The sequence below is a fragment of the Jaculus jaculus genome, chromosome 7 (genome assembly GCF_020740685.1).
Source record: "Jaculus jaculus isolate mJacJac1 chromosome 7, mJacJac1.mat.Y.cur, whole genome shotgun sequence".
Lineage (NCBI taxonomy): Eukaryota > Metazoa > Chordata > Mammalia > Rodentia > Dipodidae > Jaculus > Jaculus jaculus.
The window spans coordinates 121,954,518-121,971,574 of record NC_059108.1 but is presented as its reverse complement, the minus strand read 5'-3'; the positions used below and the strand labels follow the sequence as shown (position 1 = coordinate 121,971,574).

The window sequence follows — 17,057 nt, the reverse complement described above, 5'->3', positions numbered from 1 at the left end:
AGGGCCTCAGCCACTGCAGTAAAACGCCAGGTGCTTGCGCCACCTAGTGGACATGTGCAACCTTGCACTTGCCTCACTTCTGAGCATCTGGCTACACGGGTCCTGGGGAGTTGAACTGAGGTCCTTTGGCTTTGCAGGCAAGTGCCTTAACCACTAAGCAATCTCCCCAGCTCCTGCTTTTTTTTTCTTTCAAGGTAGGATCTCACTCTATCCCAGGCTGACCTGGAACTATGTAGTCTCAGGGTGGCCTTGAGCTCATCCTCCTAATCCTGAGTGTTGGGATTAAAGGCGTATGCCACCATGTCTGGTTGTTTTTATTTTATTTATTTGCAAGAAGAGAGTGAGAGAGAGAAGAGACAGATAGACAGAATGGGTACACCAGGGCCTCCAGCTGCTGCAAACCAACTCCAGATGCATGCACCACTTTGTGCATCTGGCTTTATTATTACCTCAAAAAAAAAAAATGAAAAAGAAAAACAAAACAAAACAAACAACCCCCCCAAAACCCAAATATTAAAATTTAAAAAGTATTATAAAAGTTGTTTAAGGGCTGGAGAGATAGCTTAGTGGTAAAAGACACTTGCTTGCAAAGTCTGATGGCCCAAGTTCAAATCTTCAGTAAGCCAGATGCACAAAGTGGCACATGCGTCTGGAGTTTGTTTGCAGTGGCAAGAGTCCCTGGCACGCCCATTCTTTCTCTCTCCCCCTCTCTCTCTGCTTGCAAATAAATAAAATACATTTTTAAAAATTTTTATTTAACATAGGGTCTGGAGAGATGGATTAGTGGTTAAGGAACTCACCTGCAAAGCCAAAGGACTTCTGTTTGATTCCCCAGTACCCACGTAAGCCAGATGTACAAGGTGGCACATGTGTCTGGAGTTCATTTGCAGTGGCTGGAGGCCCTGGCATGCCCATTCTCTCTGACTGTCTGCCTCTCTCTGTCTCTCTGATTCTCTCAAATAAATAAATTTAACCAAAGAAATAAAAATAAAAGAGTTATTTAACATAAATGTATTGTTGAAAAGTTGGGCTGGAGAGATGGCTTAGTGGTTAAGCGCTTGCCTGTGAAGACTAAGGACCCTGGTTAAAGGCTCGATTCCCCAGGACCTATGTAAGCCAGATGCACAAGGGGGCACACATGTCAGGAGTTTGTTTTCAGTGGCTGGAGGCCCTGGTGTGCCCATTCTCTCTTTCTCTCTCTCTGTTGCTCTCAAACAAATGAATAAAAATTTTTTAAAAATTTGAAAAAAAGTCATCCAAGGCTGGAGAGATGACTTAGCAGTTAAGGCACTTGCCTGCAAAGTCAAAGGACCTAGGCTTGATTCCCAGGAACCTTGTAAACCAGATGCACAAGATGGTTCATGAGTCTGGAGTTTGTTTGCAATGGCTGGATGCCCTGGCATGTCCATTCTTTCTATCTGCCTCTCTCTTTCTCTCTCCAATAAATAAATAAATTAAAATTTTTTACGTCATCTAGCCTAGGAGGCTGCACAAATAAAATGCCATCCTGTTATTTCTAAAACCTGGGATGTCACTTAATCTCAAGTGAAAAGTGGGACAGGGAGTTTGACGACAGAACTGACAGGGTACTGAGTATGAGCAAAGATTGACTCCACCTTCCCTTTTCTTTAGCATCTTCAGACAGCACAATTATAATAGGTGTTTATAAAATTGACAGATATGTAAGATGATTTGAAAGATAAAAATTTCCATTTTCTAAGTACATTTAAGATTCTGGGTCTCAATAACCCAGAGTCCCTGAACTTATGGTTAGGGAAGCTATGAAAAGACTGGGTTTCACTTGGAATTTCTAGCATGCTACAGGAGGCCAGTACAGGTTCAAGATCTGGTTGAACTCTACTCTTCCATGATGCTGGTGAGTGAATGTTAACTTGAAGCATCTTCATGGTATTCTTTGTGACAGTGAACCAACCATATCTTAGTCACCATTTTTGCTATTAATTTAGATGAACTATATTATGTCTGTAAGCAAAAAACAAAAAACCAAAAAACTGGCAGTGAATTTTCTGGAAACCACAATCAGAAGGAACTAGCAGGATGGAGGCTCTGGGTTTGATCTCCAGCACTGAGAATAATTAGAATGAAATGAATGTTGTGGAAGTGATAGACCCAGTCTACTTAGATAACATTTAATAGGCTCACGATTCACAGTCTTGCTGTTTGTCTAAGAAAACCTCTAAATGCCGATTTAAAGGATAGAGATGTGCTGGGCGTGGTGGCACATGCCTTCAATCCCAGCACTTGGGAGGCAGAGTTAAGAGGATCACCGTGAGTTTGAGGCCACCCTCAGACTCCATAGTGAGTTCCAGGTCAGCCTGGGCTAGAGCAAGACCCTACCTTGAAACACTAAAGGGGGGAAATAAAAGAAGAATGAGTAAAAGATTTGGGGGATGCCCAAGCTGGCAATAAGGATGAAAGGAAGATTTGCCTGTTAAATTCTGCCGAGGTAGACACAGGCAGAGAATCTGAGGCTCAGTGAGGTTCCTAACATGGCTTGGCTTTTCTAGCCAAGCAGCAGAGTTGAGCTCTGGGACCAGCTCCATCTGACTGCATAGCCTGGGCATTTCCCCCTTCAGCCAAAAGGCCATTGTAGGAGGTGAGCGTGCCAGCGTAGTTCTGGAAGGAGCAATCAGAGCCCGAGTGTGTGGAAGCACTCCGTGCTAATCTGTACAGAAGGGGAAGGCTGCCTTCAGAGGCCATGGGCTTTCAGTGCCGGATGTGACCAAGTGCATGTGTAAAGAGCGTCTGCTGGGAGTGGATGAGCCTGGGGCATCAGGCAGTCAGTTTCCCTAGATCCACTCTGGCCCTGTCATTTCTGCTGCCAGCATGCTCCTGCCTGCGCCTCATCAAGTTGTCTTTTCTTACAGCTCCTCATCAAATTGAAGACCCGAAATTCCACCGAGTACTTCCTGGAAGCCTGTTCTCGAGAGGAGAGGGATGCCTGGGCCTTTGAGATAACAGGGGCTATCCATGCAGGGCAGCCTGGGAAGGTCCAGCAACTTCACATACTGAAAAACTCCTTCAAGCTGCCCCCCCACATCAGCCTGCAGTGAGTACCCAGTGCACCTGGCCCTCTCCCTGCCTGGCTTCGCTGCAGCCTGTCCTGTGCAGCAGGCCTGGTCGCTTCTGTCATTATGCTCTCGAGCCGTCACCTGCACCTATCCTGGTCCTACGACATTCTCTGCCTGGACAGGTCCCGTCCGCACGTCCTGCTGCTGTGTAGTCTCTTGGGGCCTCTACCATGGCAGTCTACCTCAATGAATGAGGTTGAGACACCCCCCCCCCCTTTCCATTGTAGGCAGGATGCTCAGGGATATGTCACAGCTCCCCAGTGACCTACATCAACATGGCCACTGCAGGAGACACTTAGCATGCTCATGCACACATGTGCAAATAAATAACTTAAAAAAATATTAGAGGGGCTGGAGAGATAGCTTAGCAGTTCAGACACTTGCCTGTAAAACCTAATGATCTGGGTTTGATTCCTCAGTACCCAAGTAAAGCCGGATGCACAGGGTGGTGCATGCATCTGGAGTTCTTTGGCAGTGGCTAAAGGCCCTGGTGCACCCATGCTCACATTCTCTTTCTCTTTCTCTCTCTCTCTCTCTCTTGTTCTCTTTCTGTCCGTCTCTTTCTGTATCTCTCTGCTTGCAAGTAAATAGAATATTTTAAGAAGATTAGAGCCGGGCGTGGTGGTGCACGCCTTTAATCCCAGCACTCAGGAGGCAGAGGTAGGAGGATCACCGTGAGTTCGAGGCCACCCTGAGACTACATAGTCAATTCCAGGTCAGCCTGGGCCAGAGTGAGACCCTACCTCGAACAAACAAACAAACAGATTAGAACATTTAGGCAACCAAGAAGAAAAGTGTCTGAAAGTTCCTCTCTCTGTGGTAGCCTACCATGCTTTACATCCTTAGCACTGAGTCCTAGCCCTTCCTGTAGCGGAGAGTGTGGTCAGAGAACTTTCTAACCTTCTTTCCATGTAGCCGCATTGTGGATAAGATGCACGACAGCAGCAGCGGAATCCGGCCGTGCCCCAACATGGAGCAGGGAAGCACCTACAAAAAAACCTTCCTGGGTGAGCCTGCCTGTCCCAGAGGTGGGCTGGGCTAAGAGTTGCCTGCTGAGCAATGGGCTGACCTGCATGGGCCGCAATGTAGTTATGACCATGTGCTTATGACTGTGCCTTTGTGCAGTAGATATGGCCTTCAGCCTGGTTTTAGGAAGAGTCTGAGGCTGCTCCAGGAGGTTAAGGTTGGGGGGTGGGGGGGTGGTCATTGAGCCCCTGAGGAGGCTGGGCTGTAATCCATGGTGTGACAGAGGCTACTCTTGTCCTGACACAGGCTCCTCCCTGGTGGATTGGCTCATCTCCAGCAGCTTCGCTGCCAGCCGTCTGGAGGCCGTGACCCTGGCCTCTGTGCTGATGGAGGAGAACTACCTCAGGCCCGTAGGGGCGCGGAGCATGGGAGCTGTTCGTTCTGGGGATCTGGCCGAGCAGTTCCTGGATGACTCCACTGCCCTGTACACTTTTGTAAGTTCAGCAATGGAGTCGTCTTGCCACAGCGTCGAGGGAAGGGAGCGTGGCAAGTGCAGGAGCTGGGAGTCTTTGGGGGAAGAGGACTGTGGGTTCGGCTCCATCCCAAGGGGGCCAAGAGGCTTCTGTGTTGAAGACTTCCCTTTCCTCTCATAACCCCTATAACCTGGGCCTGGGTCTCTTATAATAAACCCTTGCTTCCCCCTTCCCACTAGGCTGAAAGCTACAAGAAGAAGATTAGCTCCAGGGAGGAAATCAGTCTCAGCACCATGGAGTTAAGCGGCACAGTGGTCAAACAAGGCTATCTGTCCAAGCAGGTATGGCTGCCTTTGAGCAGGGAGTTAACGAGCAGTTGTTACACTTGGTGGGGGCAAGAATAAGCCCCGAGTGTAGTGGGGTAGGGGCTGAGAGCATTATATGTTCTTTTTAAAAAGTAGTTATTTGAGGGCTGGAGAGATGGCTTAGCGGTTAAGCGCTTGCCTGTGAAGCCTAAGGACCCCGGTTCGAGGCTCGGTTCCCCAGGTCCCACGTTAGCCAGATGCACAAGGGGGCGCACGCGTCTGGAGTTCGTTTGCAGAGGCTGGAAGCCCTGGCGCGCCCATTCTCTCTCTCTCTCCCTCTATCTAGCTTTCTCTCTGTCTCTGTCACTCTCAAATAAATAAATAAAATATTTAAAAAAAAAAAAAAATAAAAATAAAAATAAAAATAAAAAGTAGTTATTTGAGAGAGAGATGCACAGAGAGGAAGAGAGAGACTGAGAGAGAGAATGGGTGCTCCAGGGCCTCTAGTCACTGTAAATAAACTCCAGATGCACGCACCACTTTGTGCATCTAGCTTTACGTGGGTACTGGGGAATCAAACCTGAGTCCTTAGGCTTTGCAGACAAGTGCCTTAACTGCTGAGCCACCTCTCCAGCCCCGCAATAAGTGGTATCCATAGAAGCAGAAGACTACCCCAACCCTAGCTCCCAGTCACAGGAAAAATGTCAAACACATAATACTCATTTTCACATATGTATACCAGACACAAGAGTTGTTCTGGAAAAACATACACACATGTAATTATCACATTAAAAAAACAACTTGGCAGGGTGTGGTGGCGCACGCCTTTAATCCCAGCACTTGGGAGGCAAAGGTAGGAGGATCGCCTTGAGTTCGAGACCACCCTGAGACTACATAGTGAATTCCAGGTCAGCCTGGACTAGAGTGAGACCCTACCTCAGAAAACAAAAACAAAAACAAAACAAACATCAACAACAAAGAAACAACTTGTACAGAATTATACAGTTTCACATATTGTCACCTACTTCTTGTGCATCAGAATCCCCATCTGTTAGATCACTTATCATCCATGCAACAAAACACCCCAAGGGCCCTGCTTCTGCTAATCCTGACAGGAGACCCCACTGAAGGAGGGGCTGAGCCCCTACAGGGGATGAGAGAGGCAATGGGAGAGACCCTGAGGGTATTCCAGACTAGAAGCTAAGGCAGGTTTGTGATCTAGTCTGTGAATTGTCTCTCTACCTTCCTCTCACCCCCCACCCACACAGATTAGTATTTTATACATTTAGATTTTATTATAAACTATACTTGATCATTTAACTTTTTGGAGGCAAGCCTAATAGACTGGCCTTTTATTTGTTATGAGAGAGACAGAGAATTGGTGTGCCAGGGCCTCCAGCCACTGCAGTCGAACTCCAGATGTGTGTGCCACCTTATGAGCATGTGCAATAGTGTGTGCTTGAGTCACTGTGCGTCTGGCTTATATGGGACCTGGAGAGTTGAACGTAAGTCATTAGGCTTCACAGGCAAATGACTCAACCACTAAGCCATATCTCCAGCACTCATTTACTTTTTTCTTTTTCTTTTTTTTTAAATTTAATTTTTATTTATTTATTTGAAAGTGACAGGTAGAGAGAGAAAGAAGCAGATATATATATAGAGAGAGAATGGGCACACCAGGGCCTCCAGCCACTGCAAATGAACTCCAGATGCCATGCGCTCCCTTGCGCATCTGGCTAATGTAGGTCCTGGAGAATCGAGCCTCGAACCGGGGTCCTTAGGCTTCACAAGCAAGCACTTAACCTCTAAGCCATCTCTCCAGCCCTCATTTACTTTTTTAAGCTATTTATTTATTTATTTGAGAGAGAGATGGACAGAGACATAGAGGAGAGGCAGATAGAGAGAATGAGTACACCAGGGCCTCCGGCCACTGCAGACAAACTCCAAATGCATGTGCCACCTTGTAAATCTGGCTTATGTGGGTACTGGGAAATCGAACCTAGGTCAATAGGCCTCACAGGCAAATGCCTTTACTGTTAAGCAATCTCTCCAGCCCTTGTTTACTTTTTTTGATGTAGAATGCTATCATGATTTTACTGTATATGTGGGCACACATATAAGATGTACAAATACATATGCAGCTGCAGGTTTGCTTTATCAGACTCAGTTGATCCTTAAAATGTTGGTGCTCTTGGCCTCAGGTGGGCTTGTGAGAGTTCTCTGTCCAGTTGTCACCTTCCTGCTCCCTGTCTTTTTTTCCTTTGCTTTTTAAAAATCTTTTCTTTATTGACAACTTCCATAATTATAGACATAAACCCATGGTAATTCCCTTTCTCCCCCCATTTGCCCTTTTGCAACTCTACTCTCAATCAAATGTTTTCCTCTGTTAGTCAGTCTCTCTTTTATTTTGATGTCATCATCTTTTCCTCCTATTATGATGGTCTTGTGTAGGTAGTACCAGGCACTGTGAGGTCATGGATATCTAGACCGTTTTGTGTCTGGAGGAGTGCGTTGTAAGGAGTCCTACCCTTCCTTTGGCTCTTATATTCTTTCTGCTACCTCTTCTGCAATGGACCCTGAGCCTTGGAAGGTATAATAGAGATGTTTCAGTGCTGAACACTCCTCTGTCACTTCTCAGCACCATGGTGCCTTATGAGTCATCCCAAGGTCGCCACCATCTAAAAGAGAAGCTTCACAAAAGTGGGAGTAGTATTCACACATGGGTATGAACACTAAGAGAAGTGCTTATCAGGCAGTTTGGTGAGCATAGTGTATACATTTAGCCAGACAGCGGCAGACGTTACACCCCTAGGGCTCATGATTACCCCTGTTGTAGGTTTTCAGTATCAGAGATGCGTTTCCTCCCATGGAGCGAGCCTCCATTCCAATTAGAGAATGATTGGTTTCCCCCACAACAGACAGACATGCCACTATTGCACCTGTTAGCTCATTTGCCCTGGCTAGCCAAGTTTAAGGCTTGCAGTGTCCACTGTTGAGTATTTCTCTTTCTTCCGTTGAACTGCATGCAGCATAGCTTTTTCCAGCTTTCTGTCAGCTGGTCTACGTGGAGGAGGTTTTCAGCTCAGCTCCAGCAGGAATTCTCAGGGACCTTGCCACCCAAGTATGTGGAGTCTTCAGCAATAGGGTATTACCATCTATTCCTGGTGGGAAATCAAGAGCCTCAGCAATGGCCTGTAATGTTTTGGGGGGCATCAGGGACATCCTTGGCCAACAACTCACTGGAAGGTATCCAATCTCTGACATTGAAAATTTTCTAATAACCATCTATGGCTTCTGGTTATTCCATTGTCAAAAAAGTAGGTTTCCATATGACTTATTGATACCCTCTTAGATTTTGATTAGCCCTCTCTCCACCTTTCCTTTACTCAATCTCTTCCCCTGACCTCACTTAGACCTTTCCACCCCCATTAAACTCTTCTTCTATTTACATATATACAATACCATCCTATTAAATCCCCCTTCCCTCCATTTCTATATCCTTTATCGCCCCCTTTCTAGCTTACTGACCTCTGTTACTGAGTTTTATTCCAACTCACATAGAAGTCCAATAATTTGTAGCTAGGATCCACATCTGAGAGAGAACACATGACATTTGGCTTTCTGGGCCTGGGTTACCTCCTTAAGTATAATCCTTTCCAGGTCCATCTGTTTTCTTGAAAAATTCATAATTTCATTTTTCTTTACCACTGAGTAGAACTCCATCATATAAATGTGCCATATCTTCATTATCCACCCATCAGTTAAGGGACATCTAGGCTGGTTCCGTTTCCTAGCTATTGAGAATAGAGAGGCAATAAACATGTTTATGCAAGTATATCTAAGGTAGTGAGAGGAGTCTTTAGGATATATGCCTAGGAGTGGTATAGGTGGGTTATATGGCAAATTTATTTTTAGCTGTCTAAGGAATCTCTATGCTGATTTTCACAATAGCTGGACCAGATTGCATTCCCACCAACAGTGTAGAAAGGTTTCTCTTTTCCCGCATCCTCACCAGCATTTATTATCATTTTTGATTCGTTTTGTTTTTTGTTTTTTTGAGGTAGGGTCTCGCTCTAGCCCAGGTTGACCTGGAATTCACCATGCAGTCTCAGAGTAGCCTCAAACTCATGGTGATCCCTCTACCACTGCCTGCTGAGTGCTGGGATTAAAGGCATGCACCACCATGCTTGGCTTATTATCATTTGTTTTAATGGTGATAGCCATTCTGACAGGAGTGAGATGGAACCTCAAAGTAGTTTTAATTTGCATTTCCCTAATGTCTCTGGATGTAGAACATATGTTTTAGATATTTATATGCCATCTGTATTTCTTCTTTTGAGAACTCTCTATTTGGTTCCATAGCTCTTTATGTTGTTGTTGTTGTTTGTTTGTTTCGAGGTAGGGTTTCACTCTAGCTCAGGCTGACCTAGAATTTACTATGTAGTCTCAGGGTGGCCTTGAAATCACAGTGATTCCCCTACCTCTGCCTCCCAAGTGCTGGGATTAAAGGTGTGTGCCACCATACCCAGCTCATAGCTCATTTTTAAAACTGGGTTGTTTGATTTGTTATTATTTAGTTTTTTAAGTTCTTTGTATATCCTGGATATTAATCCTTTGTCAGATGAATAGCTGGCAAAGATTTTCTCCCAATCTGTAGGTTGTCTCTTCGCTCTATTCACAGTGTCCTTTGCTGTACAAAAGCTTTGTAATTTCATGAGGTCCCAATGGTTGATTTGTGCTTTTGTTTCCTGAGCAACTAGGGTTACATTCAGAAAATTTTTGCCAAGACCAATATGTTGAAGGGTTTCCCATACTTTATCCACTAGACACTTCAGAGTTACATGTCTGATATTAAGGTCTTTGATCCATTTGGACTTAATTCTTGTGAATGGAGAAGGATAAGTATCTATTTTCATCCTTCTACAAACACATGTCCAGTTTTCACAGCACCATTTGCTGAAGAGGCTGTCTTTTCTCCAATGAATATATTTTTAAATTGTTTGTTTATTTTTATTAATTTATTTGAGAGCAAAAGAGAAAAAGAGAGAGGGGGGAGAAATAGAGAGAGAGAGAGAGAGAGAGAGAGAGAGAGAGAGAGAGAGAGAGAGAATAGGCGTGCCAGGGCCTCCAGCCACTGCAAATGATCTCCAGACATGTGCACCCCCTTGTGCATCTTGCTAACATGGATCCTGGGGAATAGAGCCTTGAACTTGGGTCTTCAAGCTTCACAGGCAAGTGCTTAACCACTAAGCCATCTCTCCATCCCTCCAATGAATATTTTTGGCATTTTTGTCAAAGATCAGGTGGCTGTAGCTACCAGGACTGGGTCCTCTATTCTGTTCCATTGATCTACATGTCTATTTTTGTGCCAGTACCATGCTGGTTTTTTTTGTTTGTTTGTTTTTGTTTTTGTTTTTCGAGGTAGGGTCTCACCCTGGTCCAGGCTGACCTGGAATTAACTCTGTCATCTCAGGGTGGCCTTGAACTCATGGCAATCCTCCTACCTCTGCCTCCTGAGTGCTGGGATTAAAGGCGTGTGCCACCACGCCCGGCTCCATGTTGTTTTTGTTACCATGTCTCTGTAATATAGGTTAAAATCAGGTATGGTAATACCACCAGCCTTATTTTTGTTGCTCAAAATTCTTTTAGATATTTGAGGTTTTTAGTGCTGCCATGTGAATTTTTGGATTGTTTTTCCTATTTCTGTGAAGAAGGCCATTGAAATTTTGAAGGGGATTGCATTAAATGTGTAGATTGCTTTTGGTAAGATTGCCGTTTTCACAATATTGATTCTTCTAATCCAAGAACAAGTGATGTCTTTCCATTTCCTGGTACATTCTGCAATTTCTGTCTTGAGTGATTTTAGTGGAAAAGCTTCAAGTTTTTCTCCATTTAGTAATATGTTGGCTGTCAGCTTGGCATAAATAGACTTTATTGTGTTGAGATGTGTTCCTTCTATTCCCAGTCTCTGTAGGACTTTTATCATGAAGGGATGTTGTATTTTGTCAAATGCATTTCTGCATCTAATGAGATGAGTATGTGATTTTTGTCCTTCAGTCCATTTATATACTGTATTACATTTATCAATTTGCATATGTTGAACCATCCCTGCATCTCTGGGAGAAAGCCTGATTGGTTAGAATGAATGATCTTTCTGATATGTTTTTGTATTTTGTTTGCCAACATTTTGTTGAGAATTTTTACATCTATGTTCATGAGGGAGATTGATGTGTAATGTTCTTTTTTTTGTTTTGTCTTGGTCTGGTTTTGGTATCAGGGTGATGCTGGCTCCATAGAAGGAGTTTGGTAGCATTTCTTCCTTTAGTAATTTATGAAAAAGTTTGAGAAGCATTGGTGTCAGTTCTTCCATGAAGGTCTGGTAAAATTCACCAGTGAATCCATCTGGACCTGGTCTTTTTTTATTTGTGAGATTTTTGATAACTGCTTGGACCTCCATACTTGTTAAAGGTCTAAGTGTTTAATCTCATTTTAATTTAATTTTAGTAGGTCATATAAATCAAGGAAATCATCCATTTCTTTCATATTTTCAAACTTAGTGGATATATGTTCTTATCATATACCCCTACGATTTTAAAAAATTTCTCTGGTATATGTTGTAATGGTGCCTTTTTCATCTCTAATTGTATTAATTTGTGTCTTTTCTCTCTTTTGTCAGATTTGCTAAGGGTGTATCAATCTTGTTTATCCTCAAAGAGTTGTTTCATTGATTCTTTGGATTTTTTTTTTGTCCTATTTCATTAATTTCTGCCCACATACTTATTATTTCTTCCCATTTATTGATTTTCAGTTTGCCTTGTTCTTCTTTTTCCAAGGCCTTAAGGTGAAGCATTAAGTTGTTTTCTTGTGACCTTTCTGATTTCCTAATATAAGGACTTAAAGCTATAAATTTCCCTCTTAGGATTACCTTCATTGTGTCACAAAGGTTTTGTTATGTTGTGTTCTCATTATCATTGGATTCCATAAATTTTTTTATTTCCTTCTTGATTTCTTCATTGACCCATTCATCATTTAGTAGTGTATTGTTTAGTTTCCATGCTTTTGTGTATGCTCTATAGCTTTTCTTGCTATTCATTTGTAGTTTAATCCCATTTTGATCAGATAGAGAGCAAGAAATTATTTCAGTTTTCCTGTATTTGTTAAGATTTGCATTGTGTCCTAATATATACTCTATTTTAGAGAATATTCCATGTGCTGCTGAAAAGAATGTGTATTCTGCAGCATTTGGAATTAATGTCCTGTAGATATCTGTTAGGTCCATTTGTTCTATGACCTCATTTAACTCAGATGCTTCTCTGTTTATTTCTTGCTGGGATGACCTGTCAGTTGGTGAGAGTGGGGTGTTGAAGTCACCCACTACAACTGTACTGATCTTATCTGTGACTATAGTTCTAACAGTGTTTGATGAAGTTGGGAGCCCCCATGTTAGGTGCAGATATGTTTAGGATTGTAATGTCCTCATGTTGGAGTTTGCCTTTAATCAATATAAAGTGACCTTCCTTATCTTTCCCACTAATGTTGGTCTGAAGTCTACACTGTCAGATATTATACAAGCATGGGGATTAAACTAAACAGATCTTCTAATAATGCCAAAGGTCCCTAAGGGTGTGTGTTGCTCAACACTCTTAATCCTGTCAACTAAGAGGTTGAGATTTCTAGTCTGAAACAAGTTCCAAGTCAGCCTGGGGCCAGTCAGTCCCTGCCCCAATAATGACAGAAGAAAAAGAAAAAAAAAGCCCTAAAAATCAGGAAATGTCAAAGGCATCAATAGTCAACACCAAAATACAGTTTATTTGAGACAGGTAAAGCCAAGAATATATAATTCAAATGTAACACATACCCTTTCCTGACGTGGAAAGAGAGATGAGCACTTCCAGTGCAGGCCTATGTATCTGGCTTTGTTTAAGCAGGCCCTGTTGCCTTTGGGGATGGCTTCCGATCTCACCAATGCTGGTGCCCACCTTGATCCCTCTCAGTGCTGGGGAGCCGAGGGTGAATGAGTTCTCAGGACACTCACGGCCCTGCCGGTTGGGGAACGGGAGGCTCTGCAGGTGCGGGAGTCATGGAGTCGCACCGGAGCCGCTCAGCTGCGCTGCAGTCTTCCCCTTCCCGCTTCTTGACTTTGCCGGGAGGCTGAGGTGAGCAGAAGAGCCCCTCACCTTGTCCCGCTCCTGCAGCTCGGAGCTGCTGGGTGGGCTTGTGGATCGTGGCTGGTGCCTTGGTGGGATTCGGGCCAGTTTCCTCCTGTCTGGAAGATCTTGGTCTCTCCTGTTTCTCTGCTGTGGTTGATAATAACTTACACACCTTCACTTTTCAGTAGAAGAGTGTATTTTGCTGTTTCTCTTTATTTCCCTCCCTAGGCTGCTTTAGTGTGGCTAGTATGCCTCCATCTTACCTGGAAGTCCCTTCCTGTCTCTTGTTTGCTTGTTTTTGTACATATTTTTTATTGACAATTTCCATAATTATAAACAATATCCCATGGTAATTCCCTCCCTCCCCTTACTTTCCCTTTTGAAACTCCACTCTCCATCATATCCCCTCCCCCTCTCAATCAGTCTCTCTTTTACTTTGATGTCATCATCTTTTCCTCCTATTATGATGGTCTTGTGTAGGTAGTGTCAGGCACTGTGAGGTCATGGATATCCAGGCCATTTTGTGTCTGGAGGAGCACGCTGTAAGGAGTCCTACCCTTCCTTTGGCTCTTACGTTCTTTCTACCACGTCTTCCACAATGGCCCCTGGGCCATGGAAGGTGTGATTGAGATATTGCAGTGCTGAGCACTGATGTTTTCCCACTTGTCCTCAAAATTGTCTCCCTCACGAGCTGCTCCTCTATTCTTCGCTGCTGTCCTCCATTCTTTCCTGTCTCCCTCTCTTCGTGTTTCTTGAGTTTTTGAGGAGCTCTGGTGTGAATGGAGAGTCTCCTCACCTGGCTTTCTCTGTGGCTCAGACTGAGCCTTATAGCTGGAGCCATGTGGACCTGGTGCCGCCAATGCTGGAGCCGCTTCTGCCTGCCTATGCAGGCTCTGGATGCTCTGGATCTCTCCTGCTTCTCTGCTGCCGTTGGCAATTTCTTATACACCTCATTTTTTAGTAGAAGAGTATATTTTGCTGGGATTTTATTTTATTTTATTGGCTTTTTTTCCCCCTAGGATGCTTTGGCATGGTTCCTATGCCACTATCTTACAGTTCGTTTGTTTTCTGAGGTAGGGTCTCACTCTAGCCCAAGGCTCACCTGGCCCTCACTCTGTAGTCCCAGGATGGGCTCGAACTTATAGCAGTCCCCTGCCCTCTACCTCCTGAGTGCTGGGATTAAAGGTTTGTGCCTTTTTTTCTTTTTGTTTTTTTTTTTTCTCCAGTGGTAATGATTAAACCCAGGGCCTTGTGCTTGCTTGTCAACACTTCATGACAGAGCTCCTGGCCAGCCCCCTCATAGTTCTTTCCGCCTTGTGCGTCAGCGTAAAGTGCCTTTTTTCTTTCAGTGCTGGTCCTCTTTAGCTTTATCAAATAAATCTGTTTTTACTAAGGTGTCATTGAGCAAGTGATCGCATCCAGGGAAGTCTGTAACATGTCACTGTCATCATCATGTTTCTTGAAGTCTGTCTTTAGAATGTAGTCCCACTGGAGCAGGCAGGCTGGTTGGGTTTTTTTTTTTTTTTTGTTTTGTTTTTTTTTTCATTACAGAGATGCATGGAAGTGGACAAGGCATGTAGAGCTGTCACTAATGAGCTTTGGACTCCTCCTTTGTCACAGGGGCACAAGAGGAAAAACTGGAAGGTACGTCGCTTTGTTCTGAGGAAGGACCCAGCTTTCCTGCATTACTACGACCCTTCCAAAGTGAGTGCGCCGCACCCCCTCCATGCGGTGAGCCTCCCGGCCTCCTTCCAGCAGAGCGGGCAGCCACTGTGCTTCCGACCCCTCAGCCTTGCCGTGGCTTCGGCTGCTCAGACTCTCTGCTTGCAGGCTTCGCCACTCTTTCACGTGGCTTGCCTGCTCAGCGAGTGGCCTTCTGTGTCTACTTCCTATGGGGAGGATCTTCATTACTTTACTCTTCCCAAAGCCTGCTGTGTGGGCAGAGGTGGTGAGGGGTGCCAATGGTGAGACTCCTAAGTGGTGCATCCCGCCTCTTCTTGGCACCCAAAGGTCTTATGAATTCTGCCTCCTTCAATTTTTTTTTTTTTTCTTTTTGCGATGGGGTCTCACTCTAGCTTAGGCTGACCTTGGAATTCACTGTGTAGTCTCAGGGTGGCCTTGAACTCGCAATGATCCTCCTACCTCTGCCTCCTGAGTGCTGGGATTAAAGGCGTGTGCTACCATGCCCAGCTCTCCTTCAACTTTCAGTTATTTTCGTACTTCTTTTTTTAAAGATACATTTTTATTTATGTGCAAGGAGAGAGAGAGAGAGAAAATATGAATGAATATGGGTGTGCCAGGTCTCAGCCACTGTAAAGGAACTCCAGGTGCATGGGCCACTTTGTGCATCTGGCTTTATGAGGGCACTGGGGAAGCAAATTGAGGTCATTGTGCTTTTGCAGGCTAGCACCTTAACTGCTAAGCCATCTCTCCAGCCTTGTTTGTAGTTTCTTATCATGTAATAGTTATTTACTATTTCTTTTTTTAAATTTTTATTTATTTTTTTTCTCAATTTTTATTAACATTTTCCATGATTATAAGAAATATCCCATGGTAATACTCTCCCTCCCTAGTTACTTATTTTATTTTATTTTTTAATTATTTATTTATTTATTTGAGAGTGACAGACACAGAGAGAAAGACAGATAGAGGGAGAGAGAGAGAGTGGGCACGCCAGGGCTTCCAGCCTCTGCAAACGAACTCCAGACACGTGCGCCCCCTTGTGCATCTGGCTAACGTGGGTCCTGGGAAACCGAGCCTCGAACTGGGGTCCTTAGGCTTCACAGGCAAGCGCTTCACCGCTAAGCCATCTCTTCAGCCCTAGTTATTTATTTTTAAAACCAGCCAAGAATTACTATCCTAAGTTTCAGATAAAAAGTGCTAACTTGGGCTGGAGAGATGGCTTAATGGTGAAGCGCTTGCCTGTGAAGCCTAAGGACCCTGATTTGAGGCTCAATTCCCCACATTAGCCAGATGCACAAGGGGGCGCACATGTCTGGATTTCATTTGTAGTGGCTGGAGGCCCTGGCATGGTCACTCTCAAATAAATAAATAAAAATCAACAAAACAAAAATTTAAAAAATGCTAACTTATGCCCAGTTAATCTAATTCTAATCAAAAGAGAAGACAAAGCCGGGCGTGGTTGCCTTTAATCCCAGCATTCGGGAGGCAGAGATAGGAGGATTGCCGTGAGTTCGAGGCCACGCTGAGACTCCATAGTGAATTCCAGGTCAGCCTGGGCCGGAGTAAGACCCTACCTCGAAAAACCAAAAAAAAAAAAAAAAAAAGAAGACAAATGGCTCTTGAGTTGGGTTGGTCAGACTTGATACATGTATGTTTTCATTCATTCTTTCTTTCTGAGTTTTCAGTCAGGAGCTCCTGGCCTTAGTCAAGAGCTCATAAAAGAGCCCAGGGGTGCTCTGCCAGACACAGGGAAGACCAAGGCCCAGAGAGAGGCATAGCACAAGGCCTGCCTGAGGAGGTCAAAACCCACAGGACTACAAAAAGCACCCACTGACCTCCGCATGGGTCATGCTGGCCTTGCTACAGAACAGGGGTCATACTTCATGACAACAACTCCCCTGTGAAGCAAGAAAAGTACCAACACTCCTGTTTACTGCAGCTTGAGCTATTTTGTGCCCTTGATGAGTCCAGGGTGTCAGCTTGCCACCGTCTGAGACACTTTGCTGTCATCTGCTCCTGGGCCAGGCTTTGCCTTCACACTGCCCGCTGCTTGGCTGACTGTCCACCCCGCTCCCAGGGCCTCCTACTGCTTGGCTGTCTACCCTGCTCCCAGGGCTTGCTTCCCAAGGCCACTTCAGCTTCCTCCCTGAGGTTTGTAAGGGACCCCTCAAGGCCTGGGTTTCTTTTCTCTGGACCTTCCTTCCTTTGGCATCTATACCCGTGGGTTTTTTTTTTTGTTTTTTTTTTTTTGTCCTGTCTCTCACTGGGTCCACTGTTCATAATGAAGTTATTACAGATTCTTGTACAACAATGTCCAATATGCAGGAATATCTGTCAGCTTTGCAGAAATGACAACTATAACAATATAGGGCTTCCCCCCCCCTTGGG

General features: G+C 44.5%; 1 protein-coding gene across 3 annotated transcripts in view; it reads left to right on the top strand.

The window, feature by feature from the left end:
• Plek2 (pleckstrin 2) overlaps positions 1–17,057 on the top strand; it is a 28,700-nt gene that overhangs the window by 8,785 nt on the left and 2,858 nt on the right. Inside the window, exons 3-8 of one of the 3 annotated variants that reach the window (XM_045154477.1) lie at positions 2,889–3,070; positions 4,008–4,099; positions 4,365–4,552; positions 4,771–4,872; positions 14,607–14,690; positions 16,609–16,820. In XM_045154477.1, coding sequence (XP_045010412.1) covers positions 2,889–3,070; positions 4,008–4,099; positions 4,365–4,552; positions 4,771–4,872; positions 14,607–14,690; positions 16,609–16,820 — 860 coding nt within the window. The remainder of the gene's footprint in view (positions 1–2,888; positions 3,071–4,007; positions 4,100–4,364; positions 4,553–4,770; positions 4,873–14,606; positions 14,691–16,608; positions 16,821–17,057) is intronic. The other 2 variants (XM_004649272.2, XM_045154478.1) reach the window with 2 other exon arrangements.